The sequence below is a fragment of the Cataglyphis hispanica genome, chromosome 13 (assembly GCF_021464435.1).
Source record: "Cataglyphis hispanica isolate Lineage 1 chromosome 13, ULB_Chis1_1.0, whole genome shotgun sequence".
Lineage (NCBI taxonomy): Eukaryota > Metazoa > Arthropoda > Insecta > Hymenoptera > Formicidae > Cataglyphis > Cataglyphis hispanica.
In genome coordinates this window covers 2651212-2666993 of record NC_065966.1, presented here as the reverse complement: position 1 = coordinate 2666993, position 15782 = coordinate 2651212, and the positions used below count along the sequence as shown (strand labels likewise).

General features: G+C 35.4%; 1 protein-coding gene across 2 annotated transcripts in view; it reads right to left on the bottom strand.

The window, feature by feature from the left end:
- The window catches only part of LOC126853918 (phospholipid-transporting ATPase IF-like), a 179181-nt gene that overhangs the window by 146799 nt on the left and 16600 nt on the right, over nucleotides 1-15782 (bottom strand). For both annotated transcript variants that reach the window (XM_050600101.1, XM_050600105.1), the window contains exon 2: nucleotides 8963-9083. In XM_050600101.1, coding sequence (XP_050456058.1) covers nucleotides 8963-9083 — 121 coding nt within the window. The remainder of the gene's footprint in view (nucleotides 1-8962; nucleotides 9084-15782) is intronic.

The window sequence follows — 15782 nt, the reverse complement described above, 5'->3', positions numbered from 1 at the left end:
GGCACGCATCCTGTAAAAGCGACGCGATTGTAAAGTCGCAATTAATTATAGCGTGAAAATTAAATTATTTAGAACGCGCGTGTAAGTCGAATTAAATAGGACGGCGCAGATTCTCATAAGCCGGACTTTGTATCATCTTGTTCTCATAATTTAAATAATTACGTTGTAATATGTATTTGTAATGTAACGATGTAAGAGCGCGCTAGCAATCTTTATACAAACACGAGTGCGTATGTACGTAATGAGGTAAAGTCGATTCAAGCAGATAGATAATGAGATATAATTTTAAAAGTTACATTTTTTAACTTTAGCGCAGCCTTAGAAGCTTTAATTTCTCGCACCTGCGCGATAACAAAAATTAGATTTAAGGAAATTACGTCGGCGTAATTGCACTGACGGAGCAGCATTAATGTTGCCATTTAAACGGCAATTAAAATGGAAAATCCAATTTTTACATTTTCGGTATAGGCCGCTCTATCTTTTACAGCGAACTTATTAAAATTAATGAGCGGTGATGCCGGTAAGATGCATTAGCGGCCGAAATTCGCTCTCATATACTTTCTTTCTTTGTACGCGCGTGATGCCGGGTGTAGGCATCTATCGATGCGTATTTAAAATCGTGAAAAAAGAAGATACAAAGACTTATATATCGTTCGCTTTGTCAAATTTTCTAAAATATTGCTTTTTTGATACTGCAAATTAGAATTTAAGTTAGTGATGTCACGCGGTAACCAGCCATGAAATGGAATACATCAATTATATTCGCCGACAACGAATTCCGGATTTCCTGCCTGCCCGCTCACTCGCCCCGCACAAATTTATTTTTCATCCCGACATCCCACTTTCTCCCCCTCTCTTTTTTTTTTTTGCCATTGAATAAAATCCGGTAAGAGGGAACAGATATCGATTCCGCGCGGCGCGACGGCACCGCCCTAGTTCGCGGGCCAGAACCGGGCGTGGTGGTGTGTAGGCCGCTTATAACAACCCCTCCGTTTGACTACGACACTATCGTATGATTCTATGGCGGTTTACGTCGCGTGAATTCCCGTAGGTGATAAGAGCAGGTAGTACTAAAGAGAGAGAGAGAGAGAGAGAGAGAGAGGAGACGTCTCTCTCCGCGTATGCCATCGCTCGACGTTTTCGTAGCCGCGAGTCGAGCGACATCCAAAGTCACTAGTTTCGCGGTCGATGTTGAATTTTCACATCGCGATGATGACGAAATATCTCGTGGGATTCGCGATGCGCGAGTAAGCTACCCCATACTCGACGCTTTCTATGCGAAAGTACGCCTACCGAATAGAAAAACACGACTCTTTTCCATCCTCTCCTGTGCCTCTATGCGCTTCTATGCGTCTCGCTATAAAAATAACGCTAGCTGGCGGGAGAATCGCGTTACTCTGGAAATAAATACACGTTTCCACAAGTTCTCATTGTTGCGGAAAAATCGCATTTAACGCTTTTTTGATAAAATTGTTTTTGATAAGATATCAAGAATTTTTACACGCAGATATATCTTTAATTATGCAATTTAATAAATGTACAATTATGTACTTATTTAATATATTTTGTTTGTAGTAGATTTTTGTAATTGTTATTGATTGTTATTAATCTAATGCACACATATTTATTTCACATCCATGCACAGATAATTGAAATAATTGTGTGTGTGTTTTTTAGTAGAAAATTGTTTCTCTTAATGTATTCCGTCATGTGTGTGCGCGTTCTTTGTCGGATTTGTATGTAAATGAAAATAAAATTAATGTTTAAAAAACGTAGCACATGACGATTTAAATCATGCAACTCATTTAAATTTGCTGATGTTGATTAATTTAAAATGATCATATCTCAGTTATCTTCTCACATTTTTTATATACAGAATATTCCAAAAAATAATTTCAAAAAAAATCTGCGACCTTTTTTTACGGGAAAATTAATTCAATATTGAAAAAGTTAATCCTGAATAAGTTGCAATACTTGATTAGCAATACTTAATAGAGATAATAAATTCCCTTCATTTTTTAAAGCTTAGAAACGCTATCGGTTTATTATCGACCAGAATCGTAAAGCATGACGCGGTTTGAATGAAAAATCCTGATAGTGTTTGCCGTTTATCGCGCAACTTAACTCGATGCGACATCTTTTACGTGGTTGAACTTTCCAATCCGAGTTTCCGTTTTAAAAGAGTTAGTTATAACCGGAACTTTTTTAAGCGTCTGCAGCAACATTCGATAGAAATTCAACGAAAAGTTTCGCAGTCGACGATAGCGCGCAAAATATGTCATCCCCTTCGCGAGATGTTAATGCATAAACGTGAATGGGAAAGTAAATTGCGCCAATTTTTGAGCCACATCCCTAATACGAAATAACATCGAAACCTTATCGACACATTTTGTATTTATCTCAGGCGATTATATTTGGTATTTATTTTTCCTATTCTCTACTTTTTCATTTATTAATGAAATAAAAATTTAAGTATTTATCTTTCAATTTTGCAAGAAATTTATAAAATACAAATTCATCCCAGAATTATTATATTTACTTTAGTATGTCGAGGTGTGTCACTAATTTACCTCATATGGCGAAATTTGTTAATATATACCTCTGGTTTACACTGTTAATTACAACTTGAGAGATATTACAAATGAGTTTAATGAAGTTTAAGAAGATAGTGATTCTCGTTAAGTCCGCTCGCTAAAGTATACGAGAAGGAACGCGCTCTTAAACATCATAAATATGAAGTGACGCCGAAGTGACGCTAAGCCGCTTTGCGGCGTTGCAACTGGAGGCTTCTCTCGCGACGAGTGAAGTATTGATTCGGGAAGGCATCGCGTCGTCCGCAAGTACTGCCGCAGTACTTCCCGAAGAAAAATTGGTTCCTTCCGATTAACTTAATTTGTCGTGAGACGCGACTCCCTCCGTATTGCCTCCGAGAGGCGCCCCCGGGATTGCCTTCAACGGCAGTTTCGGCTGCCGTAAGTGATACGCCCTGTCTTGAAAAGCGCGGCGAAACTTCCTCTTACAAGCGCTCTTTCCCCTTTTCGTTTCGATACGTTATCGCTTGTACGAGCCGTTTCGCGAACGACACGTTATCGAATTTCTTCACATCAATCGGCCTACATAGATAGATTGTGTAACATTTATTTTCTCAAAGAAGCTTGTTATATATAAGTCCGCCATTTAATTATCTATTGTTACGGCGATCTAACATCATTTAAGAAAAGAATAGTTCAATCTCTAATCAATATTTGAGCCTGAGTGTAAAGCAGGGAGGAACTGGATGAAGATTAAAGCACGATTCAAGCTACCGGAGGAGGCTTCGGAATGCATCGTCATATGTCGTGATTTCTTCCCCTCCCTTTCGCAAGCAACGAGATTAATAATGAAATTACATCTCGTCTACCGTGTCGCGTCGGTTTCCACTTTCCCGGGAAACGCGAGCTCGATCCATTAACAATGACATTTCGCTGGCACGTTAAGCCCTCTGCTGTGTCTAACCTTACACAGAAATACCACACGCATCCGGGATTCCTGTTTGGTTCACCGCGATATCAAACGCACGAAGACAAACTCCCAATGTAGTTGGGCAGCGGTCTTATATCCTCGAACATTGGACCACATCCGGCGGAAAGCATCTGCAGTCAAAGTGGAGGTATAATGGAGAGAGAAAGAGAGAGAGAGAGAGAGAGAGGAGAGAAAAATGGAAAAAAGGAAAGGAGGAAATGAGGATATAGAATTTTCCACTAAAACCAAAATTCATTCCCTCGTTGCTGTACTTTCGCTATAATTACGTCGCTCGAGCAAGCCTCCTGCATCCTCCATAAAATTGCGATCGCGCGACGACAAAAGGCAGAGATTAATTTCTTTCAACACGGTATATATATATATATATATATATATATATATATATATATATATATATATATATACGGGGCAGATGAATATCGCAAACTTGCCATGTCGACGAACGGCTCTCCCCTTTACCTTCGCAGATAACAATAATGGAGCTCCCAGTGGCTATCTGCGACTTGGAAAAAAGATTCCCTTCTGATTGAGAAATAGCCGCTTTACTGTGGATTATGTATGAATGCATTATGCGCGATAAAAAATGAGAAGGGTATTTATAGGGTATTTATTAGTCTCGCTTGTGCTCGACGGTAAGCCAATGATAAGGGTTACAAAAATATTGAAATCCCAAAATGCATCTGATTTTAAGTGCAATCGATATCAAACTCTATTCATCAATCATTTTATGCCTCTTTTATATATTTCGATTTATCTATCCATCCATCTCTTTATTATTTTCTATTATTTTATAGATATATTTATATTGTAACATAATATTATGAATTATTTAAGATTTTTAAACTGATATAATGTTTTTCTCGTCGCAAAATATAAAAAAAAATTATATTGGAAAGCTAATATATTTTTTCAGTGAAAAGAACTTTAATGCTTTGGCAATATCGATGAAATAGCACCGGCAAAACTTGCGAAAAGACTTTTAAGATCTATCTCTTGTATAAGGAACGTGGATAAAAAGAGCTGTGGAAAGATGTGTACGTTCAGATCATTTTCTAATAAATTTGGCGAAGAACTGGAGAAGAGAAAAAGAACACACACGTTTATATCTTCGATTTTTCTCTTTGCAAATTTACGACGAATACGTTGCGTGCGACTCTCTTTGTTATAAAACTGAAATCCTATAGAAAACTCATTTTCCTTGTAGATGGACAAAGTTTTATGATCGCTCTTCTTTTGTCAACTTTGTGGAACAGACAAAATTATTTTATGGTATAAACGAGGATCATCTTTAGCTCTTGTTAACGTTCGCGCTGGTAATACGAGACATGGAACTTTAACGCTTTATCTTTAGAAAAAAATCTTTAATTAAAGAACTTATAAAGCAACGTTGAAGCACCATCTTTTAAAGAATCTGTTAAAAGGTTATTTTAACTTAAAGAAGAATGCAAGATTTTTCTACGTCAATTTCACGCTTCATGTACAGTACTTTCATGTCTCATATTCGCAGCTTTTTTATCAAAAAACGACTCAATTGACTCAGTTGAGCTCGAAGAAATGCATTATTCGAGAGAATCTAAAAATGCATCTACAAACAGCAAACTTTGTTGTTCAATATACGATAGTGAAAAATTGCGACAACACTTGTGAACAATTTTGCCTCACGGATATCGAGAACACAACTACGAATTACATACATCCTTTTCCATTTATTTACTCAGAACGTTCCATACTCTACCGCGTATAATGTACAAGGAAATTTCAGAAATAACATCGATATCGCAACGAGAGACGTTAAACTTCTCTCCATCTAAGTTTATCCATTCCGTAGTTCAATATACTTTTTGCTCCTCATATACATCTCAAGAATGAGAACGCACGAGTTTATTCCAAGAACCTGTCAACAATGCATTTCTAAAGATACGTACGTCTTTCTTTACGTAAGATCGCGATTTATGTTTATATGAGAATTTGTTATCATCACATAATTAGACTAATAAAATATCAAATAAAAGATTATTTGCCCCTCTTTCTTCCCTTTTCTTTCTTTTTTTTTTAAAAAAAAAAGAAAAATTGAAAATTAATATCGCGGTATTAGAGATGAGATTCTCACATTTAATATTAATAATCTAATCCTTCTGATGCTCATACAAACATGCACATCACGTGTTTGCGAAGTTTTCGAAACGGAAATTTCCCGATAATCCGACCTGCATACCTTACGTCTATAACGAAAGAGGAAGAACAGAAGAGAGAGGGCAAAGGGGAGTGGAAATTCCTGTAAGAGAAGTCTCGGGCGATTCGGCATGGAAAATTCGAATACGTGCCGGGAGCCAATCTATCTGAAACGAGGAAGAAAGAAGCCCGACAGGAATGCCACGCGAGAAGGATATTGCATCGTCGTCGTTGAGTCTCGCGAAAGAAGAATAGACACCGAAAGAAACCAACGGCTTCAATTCTCTTTTTGTCCCTCGCGTTGACTGGAATAACGTCCCTAACGCGAGATCGCGAAGCAATAAGAATGTCAATGTATAAAGAGTGGTAAAATGAGAGGAAATAATAATGTACGTTTAAAGAAATATTATCATAAACAATTATATTTATATGTATGTGTGTTAGCTTCTTATCTTTTATTGATTCAAGTATCCGGGAAAAGTACTATTCTGTGTGTTCTATTCTTCATTTTTTTAATTATCTATTTAATTAAATATTTTATTATTAAAAGATATAAAAAGATATAAAACTTAATTTAGTATCTATTTTTATAAAACTTTAACATTTTTTGATCTAAGAATTTAATGTATGTAAATTTCAAAATTTTATTTAAATAAAGAAAAATCTGCCTCTAATGTTAAAAAAAAGTATTTATAAAAATAAAATATATATATATATATATATATATATAACATTAAAATTTATTACAGTTTTATTCTGCAATATGCGTATAAAATAATTTTTACTATGGATCAAAATTGATTCAGTGTTCGTTATTCGAAGATTAATCGATTTTTCTTATTTAAAAACGATATGGATTTAAATGTAAAATTATAAAAAAAAATATTTGTTTTTAATCACTACACATTGAAAAAATTTAATAAAACCCGCTGTATCTCAGAGAAATGAATTCTATAAAATAAAATTTTTATTAAATATTTTTTTTATATTTATATTATAATATGTATCCGTTTTTTTTCTCCATATAATGACATATTATTGCTTGCTGCGAGAATGTTGAATTATTGAATAGGACTGCCAAGCAAAGGATGATTCTGGCAGAGACGCGGGTTTCGATAGTCGTAAATCGTGGGAGGCATTTTTCGAGATGGGGGCGGAAAATCCGCGACACAATGCGGCGGATAGCCTCAGGTCCTCGAGATACACGACAAAGGTCCTCGAGCGAAGATATGTTAGGATGGCACTCAAAAAGGAGAAAAGGGGAAACCGTTCGTTGAAACGTTTTTACGTTACTTCGATTTTCGAGTATCCTCCATCTCGATTGAGGCAACACGCGTGTGTATGATTTCTGACTGTATTTACATCAGTCGGAAAAATTCCCTCCCCCCCTCCGTAATTTCTATTAGCATAGTACGAAATATAAATTGCCTTTTTTATAAATAAAATAAACCAAGAAAAAATTGACTTTTCTGTCTCTCGTTTTCTTAAAAACATTTAAGTGAAAATATTTAAGTCTATACGTGCCATCAAGTACTGATGCAATTTTTATCGTTTTCAAGGAAAGTTAAATGCTATTAAAATAACTTGCAGCTAATCGCTTTTACGAACCCATTAAAACTCAGCGGTAACTTTATCCGTTATAGAAATTTCTTGCTGGTCGCGTAGATGTAACAACCACGTCAGCTATGCATATTGACGCGTATAATTGAAATAAAAAAAAAAAATACCTTGCTTGAAATGGATGCATCGTAGAATATAAATATAAATATTAAAACAGAAATAAAGAAATCTAACGAAAAACATCAAAAATCCCAATCGTATCCGACGAGATCCTATTTCCCGAATTCAAAACCAATTACAAGCAAGCTGAACAAGCGAGCAGACAAATATACCGTCTTTTCGCTTTGAATACGTTTTTATTGACAACAAGCAATTTCCTCGAAATAAATTCGTGTCGTTTTTCCGATTTTTACCAATGTCAAATACTTCAAACTCACCATTGAATATAATTCGAATAAGAGTGACTATCGTTCGTAATAAAAATCAGATAAAAAACATGGACAAGAGTTGCAGGCATATCGACAGAAGAAATTGATCAAACATGTACGAATTTTATCACAAATAAAATTTATAGACATCTTTTCTTTAGCAGTGCTTTAAACATCGATTAAAATGAGCCATAAATATCTGTCGAGTTAAATGAACGTGAGAGAAAATAAATTTAAATATGAATTATGTATTTTTTTTTGTCCGTCCAAAACTACACGAAAACTATGCCGATATTTTTAATCTCAATAATATTCAAGATGTATCCAGACGCCGTCGCAAAATATCGGGTACGTTTGGTTTCGAGACGCAAGTTGACCTGTGTGTTAAAGCAGAGACACGGCGGAATAAATCTTGGGAGAGACCGTCGTTTTACGCGGCGGAATCTCCCCGCGACATTTGTAGCTCGGTGTGGTTCGCTTTCGTATACGCTACTGTACATGTATATATTTTTACGTCTGGTATAAATTTTTGCGCGCGTCACACGCAGGAGAGAGGATATTAATGTCTACATGACGAAACTTCTGCCGAATAACATGCCTGCAAACAGCGAAGGTTTTCCTTCCTGAAGCTCCCGCCATTCAGCGGGGAGCTGCTTACTTTGAAAGAACCGGCTTTAAAATAATATAACGCGTGTAAAAAGTCTTTTCGCGGAAGAAAAGGCATCATAGTGTTTAAATAACATACTGTTGCGCTATTTATTAATATGTACATTTAATATTATACGTCTTTTTAGTTTTTTAAACGAAGAATTAGATAAAACAATTTGACAAGTTATTAAATTTGGGAGGAACCAATTACATCTTTCAGTATTTTAAAGAATTTGGCTCATTTTGAATAATTCATGAATAATTATCATTCATACTATCTACTCAATATGCAAGTTATTAATAATATCAATAATAATTTATCAATAATATCAATAATAATTATTAATAATATTAATAATAATTTTGGATGCTCAAAATCTCGGCAGTAGTTAAACACAGTATAGTTATCTCAAAATACAATTTAAGTATTTAAATTAAAATAAATTTTAAAAATTATTAATATATGTATTTATTTTAGACATTTAAATAAATTTAAATATTTCGAAATCAAACAATCTATTTTTATACACATTTTGCATTTTACGTAACGATGTAACACGTGGATCACTATCGCAGAGATGACGAGCAATCCTTTTACAAATAATAAATTAAATAAATTGTATATTATTTACCACACAGTTGCTCTGCCATCGTTCGATGTGCCGTTGCTGGGCCGTCTCTTTTTTCTCCGCTGATTTTCTCCTGATGATATTCACATGCGAGGAGACAAGGCCAATTACGATCACTCGCGCACTAATCAGTAAAATATGACAGTTATAATTTGCGCTCCCAACATTGATTACATTCTGACGATATTTTATTATTGCAGTAGAAAAAACGACGCGGAAACTACAACGCGATCACACAAGGCAATGTGCCGTTGATCGTACAAATTATAAACGATTCGTTCATGGTTCAACTTCATACGTCACTTTCCGCGCCCTCTCCCGGAGACATCTGCTTTTGACAGAACACTGACACAGCACTAACACACAGCACTAACACACAGCACTTACACTGACATCGCACTGACATTCCACTGACGTCGCATTAACTGCTCATTTTTATATAAATGTGTTTGAATGAAATATATATATATAATTCAAATATATTTATATAAAACACTGGACAGAAGCGACAAATATTTCGTATGAATTCAATTTCTGTCTCCAAAAATTTTTTTAAATATATGATTGTTATAAATATATTACTGCGAGATATGTATATATGCTTCGACAAATAGCCGTCGTCGAGACTCATTTATAGCGGAAATTAATCAATTTTGCAAGCCGATAATTGCTACTTGTAAAAATAAAGGGACATGATCGTGATATCGGAGATTAATATAACAGACAGAGAACAATTCGCATCGCTAGCTTCTCGCTCGAATCCCGTCGCGCGAATAACAATAGAGGTTTAGAATATAACCGACAGCGCACTGGTTTTGTTGTCATCCTGGCGGCCAAGGTTGTTTACGCGAAGGTCGCGCTTAGTATAAACGTTTACCTTGCTATCAGCACGAAATAAATTTCACGCATTACGTAAATTCACACACAAAAATACTTTTTCAGATTTCAAATTAATTATTAATTAATAGTTGAGATATTTTACTACTTTTTTCATTATTTTATAGTCAGAGTTCTGTGATCCATCATTACTCTTTTAAATAAAATACTGATTCATTTAAGGGAGTATATGTCCAGAAATGTGCGCAGTGTGTTTGGAAAATTATATTAATATATTAATATATTAATTAATTATATTAATTATATTAATATATTAATATAACTAATAATTATAGCAAATAATCGCGCGCGCGTTTAGTGCGTACCTTCTTCCTGTTCGAATGTTATCGTACGAATGATGATAAGGCAACTGAGCGCAAATAATAACGCGCTTACGCTGCCGTAGAAAAAGTATGGAATTTTCTGACGTATATGTTTATATACCGCCTTGTTGACATTCTTACAAATATAGTAATATTCTTCAAATAAAAGATCTTTTCTTTTATTCTTGTTTTTTTTATGTGAGCTACCGTATTTTATTGACATACTCGTCATAAAAAGAAATAATATCTATTTTAATAATATTTGATATATATTTGCGCGACAAAAATGTTAATTTATAATTCTTCTTTGAGAATAAAAAAGTTAAAAGTTGAATAGATTTGAGTTGAAAAGTTGATGAGACTTTTAAATGTCATCTCCCCTCCCAATTACAAAATAAAAGTAAACTTAATTAAAAATTTAATAGTTATAAAATATTGCATTCTTTATGGGAGCTGAAAGCGTAAATTAATTAATAAATGTACCTTACATATTTCTTGAATTTTATCAATCTTTTTGCAATAATGGATTATATAACGAAGAAATTTTTAATGAATCACAATATTTCATACAAACATTCGATTTAGTTAAATAAATTTCTTCTTGATCCAATCTAGAATTTAGCAATTAGCCCTTTGCTGTAGTAGTAATTAATAAAAAATTAGGTAACATTAACAATTTAATTTAATAATAAATATTAATTCTTATGATGTTCCGCTAGTTAATATCTTCAACATAGATGAACTGCTTAAACTTTAGTTTCTTGTCAAGGCATATTATTTCAAAGTTTATCACGGTAATTGCTCCTTTGTTTAATTACATCGATGTAAATGTGAAATGTAAAATGTGATCGATATAAAGTTGCTTCCATCCTACGCAATTTTAAATAGTATAGTGTATGAATGCCGTTTCATATCAATAAAGAGGAACTTTCAACGCGACGACTTGATTCTAATTAATCAGAATTTATTATCCGTGACACTAATCTCTGTTTTTCGAGGGAGAGCACCTTAATGGTTCTTTATATACTCACGTCACAATTAATTCCCGAGATACTAATGTGAATTTATACTTTCCTGCATCTTCTCCATGCGATCCTTTTCCTTCTTTTCGCGACTTTCGACGTAAAATAAAAATGCATGCCCTTTCCAAAGAAACGAGAACATGTTTTCCTAATTTAATAAAGAAAAATATATGTACGCTGTAAAAAAATAATGGACGGTTTGTAACATCTACAGGAAAAATATGACGTAACAATAAGAGTCGTGTGCGTGCAGAAACTTCGAAAAGGAACTTGATGTACTAATCAGAAAAAAATTCTCTACAGAGAGTAGAGCCCCGGTGGGTAATGATATAACGTTGCGTGCAATTAAGAAGTTAAGAAGGATAAGAAGACAGTATTTCTCTTATCAGAAGTTTTCAGCTTGACAACAAAAGCGAAGAAGCACGTCGCCGTTAGACGAAATTAACGAGCGCCATCAAGTTTGCGTTGGGAAAGGAAGTTTATAGAAAGAAGTTTCTACAACGCCAAATAATTGGATAATTCACTCTTGTGTTCGCCAAACATCTTTCTTAAAGCTCAAAATTCATCCATCATTCATCGCGCCTCGGCTATACAAGCGCACTTTCTCTCCGCCTTTTCTTTTTTCCTCTCGCGAAGTGCCTTACCAATAAAATTTGCCAAACGGGGATCCGTCCGAGAAGAGAGACGTGATGACAAGCAGGTGCGGGCTTTCCGGCCGCTTGATGGATGTATGCGCAGATTTTCGGGAAAGTGATTTTTACACGAGAGAAGAGAATATATATATATATATATATATATATATATATATATATATGTGTGTGTATACAAAGGACGAAGACGGAACTCGACGACAGATGACGTCGAGAGAGAGACGACTCCTCTTAGCTTTTTTTTTCAATACGTTTATTATTTTTTAAACAATAATTTTAACCGTTCGTTATATATATTTCAATCGTTTTACATACGTTGGATAGTTGTGTAGAGTGTAGACGTTAGCTTACAAATAGATTAGTTTAGTTTATCCATACATAATGTGTTCGTGTGTTTTCTTTCCCCTTTATTCTTCTTAAAGTGTGTAATGGCTTCTTGTGTAATTAGATAATTAATATTTTACACATATAGCGTCTCTGCTTCCGCTTTCTCTCTCTCTCTCTCTCTCTCTCTCTCTCTCTCTCTCTCTTTCACCCTCTTTCATTCTTTCCCTTCGTACGTTCCTATCAAAACTCCCTCGTTCTCTCCCGTTCTCTCTAACTCTTTCCTTTAATTCTCTTCCTCGCCCGCTCCTCAAAACCCTTCTTCTCATATTTTAATGTTTCATCGGGAGCGGAATTACGTGAGGAATTATAGACGGATTTAAGTGCCATTTGCCCGTCGAAGCGATCGCGCGAAATCGAACGAACTCGAAATGCGTTGCGTGAGACGGCGTGTGCGTTTTCGTGACGAAGCGACGAAAGAAATGCGCGAAAACACAACGAAGGAGCAAACGTGCGAGAGCATATCCACGCGTGCGTATACGGATACGTGTATTTACACGCGCGCGCGAACTGCATTTCCGATGCCGCGCTTAAGCCCCGGCGAGCCTCGTCGTTGCGCCGGATGTGCGTATATGTACGAGCGGCAATAGTGAAATCGCAGATATCGCGGATGATTCTCCTTCCGAATCACGATTCATCCAGGCAGCAATGATCATCGAAGCCAATTGTCGACGTCGAAAATTAACGCCAGACGTCGTTATTCGATGGCGTCTCCTCTCATTTAAATTCTAGACTCGCGATGAAGATACGAAACTCGTTTCGTTATTCTCAACAAATGCGATGAGAAGTTAGAAATTCTTACTCATTTATTACACTGGAGCATTTCTGAATTTACAGGGCAAACTGCATCTAGCAGCGTGTTAGTTCCAAGTTAAATTGAAATTAGAAACTTTGGATTTTAGCTTTTGACATTTCGCGTTTCCTCCGATTTTCTGTAATACTGAAGTATAGGAATAATTGTGCACATGTGAATGCCATAATAGTTTGATATTACAATATTTCTCAATTACAAAAGAGATTTATAATTACCGCAAATTATTAAAAAATTAACTATTAGTCTTATTATTTAAAAATATTGTAAAAAATATATTTATATTTTTGTTAGAAATTTATCAAATGCTCTGTAGATTAATTAAGAGCTTACCGGAAATTCTCTCACTGCTTCTTTTACGGAACCTCATATTTCTTAATATCATGCAAGTTCCATTTCACGACTGTTTCATTAATTGCCAAATGCAATTTGGCAAAGAACGAGGAATAGCGTTGTTGCTGCCGCAATTCATTGCCGATACGCTGTCATTTCACTGCCGATATATCACGCCGATCCGGCACGTCGACTAGGCATCATTATCGCTAAATTGGGTGTCTATGTATGTGTGAGTGTGTGTGTATAAAAGAAGTCGTAAAAGTTACTATACACAGTCTATCATACGTATTAGTGGCATTTGAGGCTCGCGGGGGCTCGAATCATATGCGGCGTAATAATTGCGCTGATCGGAGAGAGCCATTCAAAATTACTCGAATTAGCGGAATATCCGAATAATCGATGCGGATAATCCGAATATTTCGACGTGTGAACGCGACAAATCGATACCAGGATAGAGAGCAAAGAGAGTGAATCGCATGAAGATTTGCCACTAATAGTCAGTAGCCAAGCAGTAGACGTCTTGCAACATTCAAATAGCGAACGATACTCGCGAGCGACTGTCACACTTTGGTGATAACAAATAAAAATCTATTTGGATATCCCATAATACTAAATCAATGTAATGTATCTAATATAATTAATAAAAATGTATCTTATGTAATTAACGTTAAAAAAGATAGTTATTTAGCTATTCAAACTGTAGTTTTTTTTTTTTTTTTTTTTTTTTTCTTAATGTCAAACAATTAAAATTGTATATATGTGTATTTTTCCGGCGGGACACAACATAATCCTGCATCCCTATATTTGTGGAGTCGCAACTTCACGCGATGTTAAATTCGAGTATTCGAATATCGAATGAATAGGAGACGAGAGAGACACGATTTGATTGATCGTTATTAAATATGTACAAATCACGAATGTGCATGCGCGCGCGCGCACACACACACACACACACACACATCCCAATTTCCGAATATTCGAATACCGAATTACTCGAGTGCTTGCCACACGTCATCGAATGTCTAATTACGATTTGTCGATGCAATTGCGAATGTTCGTCGGCGGATGTCTTCGATGACCGGAAGTCTTCGGGACGAGGGAATGCTCGTGCTGATATACTACGTGCAACAAGATTAAGAAGAAACATAATAAACGCACGTTGGGCAGGTGGCACTCGTTTCTGAGACACAACAAACACAGACGCACAAGGAACAGACAGACAGACAGACAGACAGATCGACAGACAGACAGACAGACAGACAGACAGACAGACAGACAGACAGACAAACGGACAAACAGACAGACAGACGAACAGACTGATAGACAAACAGATAGATAGAGAGATCGGCATGTCAAGAATGTAGAAATCTCTCTGTCTCTCTTTCTCTCGGTGATTCGTTGTTTATTTAAAACAAATTCTTTCCTCTCCTCAAATTTCGCGCCTTCTTTCTTCTCTATATTTTTTTTTTTACGCGCGCTTTCACAATTTCATATCGCTGTTCGTTCTGCATACATTCTTTTATTTTATTGTTCGCTCTCTTTTTCGCATTCTTTTATATACTATCGATTAAATCTCTGTATCGTCACTCGGAACCGCGACTCGCCAGAACGATAATAACGCTTGCTAATAATATTTAATGACAATAATAATAATAGTTACAATAATAGGATAATAGCGATTACAATAATAATAATTGTCGTAATCGTATAATAATGATCGCGATGACCTACAATGGCGGCGAGAAATGTTCTTCATTCTCCCCCTTTCTCCGGCTCACCGCAATCCTTTCCGCTTTTCGCATCACGTATGTACATATGTATAGCAATAATTATTTCACTTCCTTCATCGTAGCATCGGTTAATGTTTAATTAATGACATCTCACACATTCTCTTTCTCTCTCTATACAGCGATAATATAAACACTACACCAATGATGACAAAAGCGGTGATGTGATGACACGCGACGCAAAGCGACGTGAGCTCGATACCGTCACGAAATCGAAAATTACGAAAAAGAAAGAATCGGGACTCTTAGATATAACGAACACGACGATGTGATTTATAATGTGATTCAGTTGCTTAAAATCCTCGAGACATTATCAGGCTTTTGGAAGAATAATATTTTTTTTTCCAACATTACCTTCCTATTTGTAATTATCTCTAGATAATGTTACCGCATATTACTTTCGTTGATCGTCCTATTAAAATGTCGATTTGTGCTAAAAATGGTGATGTAATTTTTATATTTGCATAAAATCGATCGACTGAATGACATGACATGTGAGAAGGATTAATAAAAGATATGATTATCATATTTATTTTGTTTGATAAATACGTTATCATCAAGCATAGTAAGCAACATGAGAAAGAATTAATGTATAAATTATATATTTATTTAATTACGGTCATTACTAATGAGC